Source organism: Nicrophorus vespilloides, unplaced genomic scaffold (genome assembly GCF_001412225.1).
Source record: "Nicrophorus vespilloides isolate i.1.1-1 unplaced genomic scaffold, Nicve_v1.0, whole genome shotgun sequence".
NCBI classification, from domain to species: domain Eukaryota; kingdom Metazoa; phylum Arthropoda; class Insecta; order Coleoptera; family Silphidae; genus Nicrophorus; species Nicrophorus vespilloides.
Window position 1 is genome coordinate 14,639 of NW_017097853.1, and position 11,532 is coordinate 26,170.

Below are 11,532 nucleotides of genomic sequence, written 5' to 3' on the forward strand. Positions count from 1 at the left end.
CAGCGACATCTAAGATGACATAAGTTATTTTGACAGCCAACTGTCACTTACAAGATATTACAACCTGAATTTATGAAATATTTATATAAAGTTACTTTCTTAATATATTAACAAGATACAATTGATATTTCAGGAAAAACGTTAATTGAATGATAAAATTCCATGAATTCTGAATTGCTTGTAAGTTTATAACCATGTACAAAGATTGTAGTAATGACAGCTGTCAAAATTTGTTACGTCATTTTATATTCTTGAGTTAATAAATGTGAGTTTTTTTTACATGTCGACACTAAATTATTATCTTTATTACTAAAGACTATAAATTATAAACTTTGTGTGCATCTCTAATTGTTTCCAATATTGATGTAATTATGCAACACTCTTTACTGATAGTGGAACCAGCTGTCAAATTTAATTACGATTTGTCAATATAGATGTCGCAACAATTGGAACTATTTAAATCATTAAATCAAAGTTTTCTTTTTGTAATTAATTAATAAATATGAGTTTTTAATTAAATTTATATAAATATCTGTAATTTCTATGCGTATTTGACAGATACTTGACAGTTCTAATTTTGTTTTTGTGTGTTTGTGCGGGGGAAAAACAAAAGAAAGTTCGTTTGCAAGGGTATCTTCGTTTTTTTTTTTGCGATTCGCGACGTATACACAACAACCATGTTTTTGTTTCGCGCCTGCAGTTGTTTGTGACCGGTTATTACGGAAGACGTCCGAAAATAGTTTTCTCTTTCATAATCACGTATTTATTAGTTCTCTCCGCTCCGCTCGCAAACGTTAATATCAATAAATACAATAAAACTTATCACAATTTAAACGATTATAGATATTAATATACAGAATCAAACTTTTCGTTTTAATTTTAAGCTTATAGATTGTTCTAATCTAAGCTTCCTTTTATTTTCTGTTTTAGTTTTCTCATTTTTTTCTCCTCTTCTTGGTTCTTGTTTTTTTTCCAACATCAAAATAAGAAAATCGAAATATTTTCCGTTTACAATATGTAAGTACATTCTTGGCAGGCGGCGGCGGCTCGATTCGATATAGGAAAAACAAACGACCGGCGTAGTGAGATTAACCTTCGGTAATTTCTATTTTGACGCCAGAATTTAATTCACCGAGACACTTTTCACACTACATACGCACTTTACACTTCTATATGAAAATCTAAATAATATTCGAAAAGTTTTGTTAGAAAAAAAAATTAAATGTCAAATTTGAAATGTCAGAAAAATACAAATGGACAAATGAACTACTTTTAATTAGCACTTGATTTTTTTTACAATTTATATAACAAATTTTTAATAGTTTTGCTGTAAAATTGACAAAAATTTTGAAAATATGGAATATTACAGAAATCAGTGCAAAAATTGAACTAAATTAAATAAATGATATTCTGAAAAATAGAGAAAGAAAAAAAATATAATAATGTCATATTCAAAAAGTGAACTTCAAATGTCAGATGGTTTCTTTTGTTTGCAATTGTGATGTAACTGTTGCAATTATCATAAAAACTATAACAGCGACATCTAAGATGACATAAGTCATTTTGACAGGCAACTGTCACTTACAAGATATTACAACCTGAAATTATGAAAGATTTACATAAAGTTACTTTCTTAATATATGAACAACCTTTAAAAGATACAATTTATATTTCAGGAAAAAAAAATATGTTAGCAAATGTCAAACAAATAAAAATATATTTAAAAATGAACTACTTTTATTTGACTAAAATAGTGTCAATTAAGAGTATTTCATTTGATTATTTACATCTAAAGAAAAAACTATTTTACACAGTAAATTTTGAACAGTTTTGGTGTAAAATTGACACAAATTTAGAAAATATGGAATGTTATAGAAATTAAGTTTAGATAGATAACTTTTTGAGGTTTAATGGTTTCTTTTGTTTACAATTGTGATGTAACTGTTGCAATTGTCATAAAAACTATAACAGCGACATCTAAGATGACATAAGTCATTTTGACACCCAACTGTCAATGTTATTAGTAAGTAATCTTATTTTAGTAATCAATCTGAAATTATGAAAGATTTGCATAAAGTTACTTTCTTAATATATGAACAACCTTTAAAAAATACACTTGATATTTGAGGAAAAAAAATATGTTAGCAAATGTCAAACAAATAAAAATATATTTCCAAAAATTTACAAATGAACTACTTTTAAAATTGACTAAAATAGTGTCAATTAAAAGTAGTTCATTTGATTATTTACATCTAAAGAAAAAACTATTTTACACATCAAATTTTGAACAGTTTTGGAAAATATGGAATGTTATAGAAATTAAGTTTAGATAGACAACTTTTTAAGATCAAGTGGTTTCTTTTGTTTACAATTGTGATGTAACTGTTGCAATCGTTATAAGAACGATCACATCGACAACTGTCATTTACAAAATTTTGTAAGATTTTTGTTTTAGCAAATGAACTATGATTACTATATTAAATTTTGTTTAGTTTAAAGTACGAATTCTCATGACTTTGGAATAAATAAAGGAAGCTGTTGAACGTTTATTTCTCAGGAAATCATTGATAGATTGATTGATTATTTTTCTCTTTTTTTATTTTCCAGATTTCCAAAAGCTGGAACGCGAGGCGAGGATCTGCAGGAAGCTGCAACACCCTAATATAGGTAAGTCAATCTTCGAAGTTACACAACAAAAAACTCGATCACTCGAAGCACCTCATACACAAACACCGAAAAAAAAAATACTTAAATACTAGTTAATCATTACGTATATATAATAATAATAATTATATAAAACCTCTTTCATTTATTCTCTCTAATTTTATTTATAGTTTCTCGTTAATTAAAAAAAAAACTCTCTCTCAATCACAAAAAAAAACTAATAATTTATTATTTATCACCCATTAAAATAAATTAACCGTTAACCTTTTGTTTCTGTTGTTGTTGTTTTTTTTTGTTTATTTTCTCGTTCTGTCATTATAATTAACCCCCACCCCCCTTAAACGTGTTCTTTTGTTTCGTATCATTGTTGTTTTTTTTTGTTGTTGGGAATACACTGTGTATTAATTGCTCTCTTTCCATTTTCTCATTATGCCAAGTTTGCAACCCAGATGTTCTCAAGCATTTAGGTAACCATTACTAAGTAAATAATAAATAAGCGGACTGATTTTAGCATCTTTCCTTAATTAATTAATTAGAATTTGTTTACGTTCTTCTTTTATTTTTTTTTTAATTTTTGTTTTGTGCATTCTCTCATCCAAATTGTTCGTTTAACCGTTCTTTTGTTTGTTTTCTTTTGTTGTTGTTGTCGAGTTTAAGTAATGATTTCTAGTTGTCACCTGTTTCAAAGCATGCTTCACCCAATTTGTTACTTACTATGTAAATATATATATATATATGACTCACCCACCATATTGGTTTATCATCACTAGTCTTTTGTTTACAAGTAGCATCGCATCATCCACGATTTCATGACTCATCTACTTTTTCATCTTATTTTCTTTTGTTTTTGTTTTTCTTTCTAAATTTATTTACGCCTCTTCTGTTACGCATTCATTTGTTTATTTGATTTATTAATTAAATTGGTTTGTGTATGACATATGTAAATAATATTATTTATGTGTAACTACTGTAAGTAAAAGAGATTTAGTTTTTAATCGTCCTGCGAGTGTTAAGGATTCAGGATCGATGTGGGCGCTCTCTAAATTTAGTCGAATCGAGTAGATTTTTTTTTGTTTTTTTTTTGTAATTCATGAAACTCTGGATTATTCATTTCCAATTGGTCCGAGCTCCGCATTCAAGTTTCATGTGTGTAATCGGGGGATTTCTCTCGTTAAAAATGGATTGGTAAATGTTGATTGGATCAGGAAAAGTAAAAGAAGGAGAACGTGGAAATTACAGCAAAAGTTCAGAAAGAGAAAATTTGTTCGAGTTATTATTTATGTGACACGATCAATGTCACGTGTGTGAAGGTTGATTGAAAAGTATTACTTCTTTTTTTTTTGTCTTTGATATTTATGAAAATAATTTAAAGAAACTTTATTGAAATACTTTTGTTCTAGAATTATGACAAATTTAAATAGATTTACTTAAATTCAGATTAAAAATTTAGTAAAAATACTTTGTTTTTCTGCAAATGAATCAAATAAAGTTTTTAAATTAAATATCAAGTAGTTCGATGTCAAAACTGACATTGACAAATTGTCAATGAAAGCTTATCACGTAGAAACAAAAGTATGTCATATTTTGTACATAGTTTACTGCGATCAATAAATTATTAAACAATTGAGTGATTTTTATAGGTAATGAAATTGAACAACTTTATTTAAGAAGGAAACAAAAATATTTTAAACAAATCTTCATTTGTTTGCAAATTTTCCTATAAACATGTCACATTTATTACATAGTTAACTGCAATCAATAAATGTGGAAACAAAATAATAATTTGTTATAGAAACAAAATCTGTGTCAAAGTTATTACATAGTTCACTATGATCAATAGAAAATCTATTAATGATGTATCTTTTTTTTTTGATTAGGGTGTGATTGTGAATTAGGACAAACGCAAAAGTGTTATGAAATTTCACCTTGATATATCGGAAAATGATTTTTTTTTTATTTCATTTACGGATCGATTGACGTGTTTTGTGGACGTGAAATATTTAAGGGCGTAATTTATTCGATTTGCGCGTCGTGTGAAGCAATTGGATATTTCGTTTCACCATTTCTTACAGTTTCTTGCGATTCAAATGTATTGAAAGAGAGAAATTGATAAAATCGGGTTTCTTCCTTTCGTTCTTTGAATTGTAGATGGAATAAAATAATGTAAAAAAAAGGCAATTTCGGTCTTCTTTTCTCTCTTTGTTCCTTGAGTTTTTATATAAAGTTAATGAAAGGAGAAAAAGGACGAGGATTAAAGTACAAAATTGAGTCTAATTTCTTAGAAAATTGGGGTTTCTTTTCTTGTTTATTGAGTTTCAAATGGACTTACAGAAAAATTGAAAGAATACAAAAAGGACGATAAAGAAAGATTTGTTCTTTGTTTCTTGAGTTTTTTTAGTGAATCAATGAAAGGAAAGGAAAGGATGAAGAACAAATTTCAATATTTAGGACTCATTTTCTTTCTCTCTTCGTTTCGTATGTTTTGTTTGGAATCAATGGAAGAAAAGAAAAGGACAAAAGAAAACAAAGTACAAAATTTAGGACTTTCTTCTTTCTCTTTTCTTTCCTTGAGTTTCTTATGGAATCACAGAAAGAAAAGAAAAGGACAGAAAAGTAAATTACGAAATTTTGACTTATTTTCTTTCTCTTTTTGTACCTTGAGTTTCTTTAGAATCAATGAAAGGAAAGAAAAGGACGAAGAATAAAAGTACAAAATTGTGACTTTATTTCTTCCTCTCTACGTTTATTAAGTTCTTATGGAATCAAAGGACGAAAAACAAAGTACAAAATTTAGGACTTTCTTCTTTCTCTCTTGAGTTTCTTATGGAATCACAGAAAGAAAAGAAAAGGACAAAAAAGTAAATTACGAAATTTTGACTTATTTTCTTTCTCTTTTTGTTACTTGAGTTTCTTTAGAATCAATAAAAGGAAAGAAAAGGACGAAGAATAAAAGTACAAAATTGTGACTTTATTTCTTCCTCTCTACGTTTATTAAGTTCTTATGGAATCAAAGGACGAAAAACAAAGTACAAAATTTAGGACTTTCTTCTTTCTCTCTTCTTGGCTTTAGTTTCTTATGGAATCACAGAAAGAAAAGAAAAGGACAATAATGTAAATTACAAAATTTTGATTTATTTTCTTTCTCTTTTTGTTTCTTGAGTTTCTTTAGAATCAATTAAAATAAAAAACTTTATTTCTATCTCTCTACGTTTCTTAAGTTCTTATGGAATCAAAGGACGAAAAAATGGAATCAAAGTACAAAATGTAGGTCTTTCTTCTTTCTCTCTTCGTTTCTTGAGTTTCTTATGGAATCAACTAGAGAAAAGAAAAGGACAAAGAACAAATTACAAAAATTGGGACTTTGTTGAGATTCTCTTGGAATCGATGGAATGAAAAAAAGCACAAAATTGGGACTTTTTTCATTTCTCAATGGAAAGATAGAAAGTGACAAGAATGTAAGGATAAAATTGAATCTCTTTCAGTACTTGAATTTTTTATGGAATGCAAAGAAAATCGAATAACAAACAGACAAAATCAATTTTCTTCTTTTCTCTGTTCATTCCTCGAGTTTTCATATGCAATTAAAGAAAGAGAGAGGAAAAAAAGAAGGAAGAACAAAGTACAACTATTTTTTCCTGTCTTCGTTCCTTGAGTTTTGCTATAGAATCAAAGAAAGTAAAGAAAATGATGAAAACGAAATTCTATTCCAGGTGGAATCAAAGAAATCGATAGAAAATGATAAAAAATTGAATTTTTGAGAAAATTACAACAAAAAAGAAACAGATTACAAAATTGCTTTCAGTTTCAGGTGTATTCAAAGAAAGGAAATGAAAATATTAATAAAGAAAAAAAGGACGAAGAGGACAAAAGTAGCAATAAAAAACTGGAGTAGGTGGAAAAGAAGGTGGAAGTTGTCGCGACACGGGCGGAATTAGAATAAACACCGGCTTTGCATACGGACAATTTGCATATACAAATTCGCTGCGACATGCAATAACATGCAAATATCAGACGATGAAAAGGAAATTAAAGATTTTCAGCTCCTCGTTTTGTTTTCCTCTTTACCTCGTTTCGAGTTGTCGTTGAATTTATATATGCAATCAGAAAAAAAACAAACGAAACAAAGAAGTAGAAAGAACAAAACAAAACACAAAGTAATGTAAATGGGCGAAATAAAGAGAAACACGTAACGCTTTGCGTTAGGGTGGGAAATTATGTGTAATGGGAAATTGAAATTTTCTTTTTTATATGTTTGCGTAAAACGAGGTTGCTGCATGTACGTGCACGTGAATGAAAGAGACAGATGGCTGTGATGCAGTAACTAGCACTCATTTGTTCGTAACATGGGTGACGCCCTCCACCGGCGAAAAGGGCAGACATCAAAGGCGCATTAACATTTGTTTTAATTACGTCGCAGTGCCGTGTTTTTTTCACCTCACCCATCGTTATGCACGACAATTTCACAATCGACGAAACGCGAAATAAAAATAAAATTATAATTGCAAGTTTTTCGCCTGTAAACAAAAAATAATTACGTAAAGTCGAAAGACTAATTAAAAATAATAAATCAACTGAAAATTAACTAAAAAAAAGACGTATTTCTTTCAATTAGAAACAAGCTTATTAGTGAGCTATTGCGATTATAGTGAGAACATAAAAGTGTTTTTCATTAAGATTTCAAGTTTTCATTTAGATCCAATGAAAATTGTAATATCCTTCACACGATATTAAAAGGTTTCACTTACATATCGAATTAACTGTAATATGATATTATACGAGTTTATACACACACCTAATTCTCAAATATTCTATAAAAAAATATACGAGCAAAAATTAGCAAGAATTCTCATTTTCTTAATACACTTTATGTTATACAAATTTCAATTTCTTAAGTAATCAAACAAAACAACCATTATAGTATATAGTGTAAATACAAACTTAATGCTGAATTTTTCACTAAATTGTTTATTTAAAAGTTACATTTTCAATTTAATAAAAAACCAATTATATTAATTACTAATTTTCTAAAAATTGTACATAATAACTTCAATGATTATTCGTTTAAAATGAAACATGTAAATATATATTTCAAATTGTACAAATTTTTACGTTGAGAAAATCCAATTATTTAAGAAAGCTGTGAAAAAGTTTTACAACTGAGCGTGCTGTGTGCGAATATATAAGAAAAGAAAAAAAAAACGAAGAGTCTGTATCATTTTGTGCAATTTCTCTCTGTCTGTCTATTGATTCACATATGTTCCGTGCACCTCGTCTCGTCTTTCGCAGATCCATCTTCATGTTTCAGCTGATTCAATTCTCAAATGTTTCTTTTTTCAGTGAGACTACACGATAGTATACAGGAAGAAAACTTCCATTATCTAGTATTCGATTTGTAAGTACACATTTCTATTATTATCACTAATATTTTCTTTTGTTTTTATATCTTGTTTTAATTTTTAATATATATCAAGTAATTAATGTGTCTTTTGTTTGTAACTGTAGAATTCAAATGTTTTTTCTTTATAATTCCATTTGTTTTTTTTCACATATTTCATTTGTTTTAACACGTAAATACAATTGATTTTCAATGTTTTTAATGACAATGTTACTTTACACTTAAAACTTATAAGGAAGATCGATAAAAGTCTTGTATAAACTTATCATCAATCATCATGTATTTGTTATTTTTGTTATTGTCATTGAAGGCAAATGTATCAAGACAGTTTACATTAGAGCTAAGGTTGCTTTGATCTGAAAGCCGCAACGAGGCGGTGCGTTGATTGAAAGGTCGAAAACACGTGTCGCCATTAACTTAGACTAATAACCATGGCAACATAACGTGAAAGCTTCGCATTACGTGATTCAAAGGAAACGCTTAACAATGACAAAATGTCTTATTGAAGCATTTCCATGACGACGAATTCAATTTGCACACGTGGCCTTCTCGTTTATATATACATAATGTTTGTTCTTTGTTCATAGTTTAATTAAGATTTTAAGCTTATTATGATTGGATGAAAAATGATCAAATAATCGTTGAAGCTTCAGATTTTAAAATGTAAACGAGGATTAATTAATCGTTCGTTTGCTTGGACTGCTTTGATGTAGATTTTTTTGTTAAATTTTCATCCCTTCTCTTCTCTTTTTGTTCCTTGAGTTTCTTTAGATTCAATGAAAGGAAAGAAAAGGACGAAGAATAAAAGTATAAAATTGTGACTTTATTTCTTTCTCTCTACGTTTCTTAAGTTCTTATGGATATAAAGGACGAAAAACAAAGCACAAAATTTAGAACTTTCTTCTTTCTCTCTTCTTTTCTTAAGTTTCTTATGGGATCACGGAAAGAAAAGAAAAGGACAAAAAAGTAAATTACGAAATTTTGACTTATTTTCTTTCCCTTTTTGTTCCTTAAGATTCTTATGGAATCAATTAAAAGAGAGAAAAGGACGAAGAATAAAAGTATAAAATTGTGACTTTATTTCCTTCTCTCTACGTTTCTTAAGTTCTTATGGATTTATAGGACGAAAAACAAAGTACAAAATTTAGGACTTTCTTCTTTCTCTCTTCTTTTCTAAAGTTTCTTATGGAATCACAGAAAGAAAAAAAGGACAAAAAAGTAAATTACGAAATTTTGACTTATTTTCTTTCTCTTTTTGTTCCTTAAGATTCTTATGGAATCAATTAAAGGAAAGAAAAGGACGAAGAATAAAAGTATAAAATTGTGACTTTATTTCCTTCTCTCTACGTTTCTTAAGTTCTTATGGATTCAAAGGACGAAAAACAAAGCACAAAATTTAGAACTTTCTTCTTTCTCTCTTATTTTCTTGAGTTTCTTATAGAACCACAGATAGAAAAGGAAAGGACAAAAAAGTAAATTACGAAATTTTGACTTATTTTCTTTCTCTTTTTGTTCCTTAAGATTCTTATGGAATCATTTAAAGGAAAGAAAAGGACGAAGAATAAAAGTATAAAATTGTGACTTTATTTCCTTCTCTCTACGTTTCTTAAGTTTTTATGGATTCAAAGGACAAAAAACAAAGCACAAAATTTAGAACTTTCTTCTTTCTCTCTTCTTTTCTTAAGTTTCTTATGGAATCACAGATAGAAAAGAAAAGGACAAAAAAGTAAATTACGAAATTTTGACTTATTTTCTTTTTGTCTTTTTGTTCCTTGAGTTTCTTTAGAATCAATTAAAAGAAAGAAAAGGACGAAGAATAAATGTTGAAAATTGGGACTTCTTTTCGTTCTCTCTTCTTTCCTTGAGTTTCTTATAGAATAACAGAAAGAAAAGAAAAAGACAGAAAAGTAAATTACAAAATTTTGACTTATTTTCTTTTTTTTGTTCCTTATGGTATATATATACATAATGTTTCTTCTTTGTTCATAGTTTAATTAAGATTTTAAGGTTATTATAATTGGATGAAAAATGATCAAATAATCGTTGAAGCTTCAGATTTTAAAATGTAAACGAGGATTAATTAATCGTTCGTTTGCTTGGACTGCTTTGATGTAGATTGTTTGTAAAATTTTCATTAAGTTTTGTTTGGATTTTCAATGAATTTTGTGTTTTTTTTGTTTTGTTTTTGACAGGGTGACTGGAGGTGAGCTTTTCGAGGACATCGTTGCAAGGGAATTCTATTCCGAAGCGGACGCCTCTCACTGTATACAGCAGATCCTGGAGTCGGTGAACCATTGCCATCAGAATGGTGTCGTTCATAGGGATTTGAAGGTAACAAATCCAATTACGCGCCGTAACCGTAACCATTACCGCATCAATACCAACTGCTGAACGTTTCACTCCCCCGCTTCTGCACGTACAGAAAATTGCCTATCACAAACCCTTATTTTTTTTTTATAATAGAATTGCATCATATGCATCAATCATTTCCACTTTAAGAATATGCATACCCAAAAAAATGTACACGGATTTCGTTGTTCGAGAGGAGTAATTGGAAACCTGTCGAGACGTGTGCCAAAGCCAGAGAGCTTCGAACTTGAATCAATCAGTTTATGTATCGTGGGGGAAACATGTTGAACCAAGAGAACTAATATTGACTTCATCGATTCGTTCAGAGAAGCTGAACAGGTTCAAATGCATAATTCATCGTTTGCATAACTCGACGGCTATAAGACAATTAACTGTGAAACTGTGACCATGGTTATTTGGGAAACGATTGTACCGTTTAATAAGATATTCCACTTGGCAGACAACACCGCCTCCTCGACGATAAATAACATCAATTTGCACATAGCTGAAAGTTGGCGTTCTCTTTTATTATTGTTGTTCATCTTTTGTTTTTCACGCTGATGCTCGAATATTTTGGCAGCAAATGTTCCTATGGTTTCGCACAAAGAAAATAAACAGAAAATTGAGACGTCGAAAAGCAAACTGTTGCCCTCTACCAGTATAACTCAATACTATAATACACTTATAAATCAATTTTAATTTGTTGTGTAAACAAAAATTACTATCAACAAATCGATTATAAACTATTATTATGTCATATTTGACAAAGTGTGTTCTGTCTAATGTGTTGCATACAAATTAGAATATTGTTATGTATGCTACTGCCATCTATCATTTTTATTTGGAACTATATTATAATTAATTATTGCTTGCAAATTAGCAATATTTAAATCTCATAAACTTTCAAAGTTAATCTTTAAGTAAAATTAATTAATCATGAAAATCGACATTTAAATTTACAACAATTTTCAAAAAAAATTACATTTTCTTCTTAAAACAAAAATCTTATTGGTAAAGGTACTATAGTAACAAAAAAAACTAGTAAACTTTGTTTACTTCTTAAGTTACTAAATTGGTACAACTGACTGTCACATAAGCATCACTCAAATCAATAATTTTAAACA

At 28.7% G+C, this 11,532-nt stretch overlaps 1 protein-coding gene across 6 annotated transcripts in view; it reads left to right on the forward strand.

The window, feature by feature from the left end:
- The window catches only part of LOC108561165 (calcium/calmodulin-dependent protein kinase type II alpha chain-like), a gene marked incomplete at its 5' end in the record, with an annotated part of 34,429 nt that overhangs the window by 8,304 nt on the left and 14,593 nt on the right, over positions 1–11,532 (forward strand). For all 6 annotated transcript variants that reach the window (XM_017918980.1, XM_017918982.1, XM_017918983.1 and 3 more), the window contains 3 exon segments: positions 2,608–2,667; positions 8,002–8,056; positions 10,252–10,390. In XM_017918980.1, the coding sequence (XP_017774469.1) occupies positions 2,608–2,667; positions 8,002–8,056; positions 10,252–10,390 (254 nt within the window).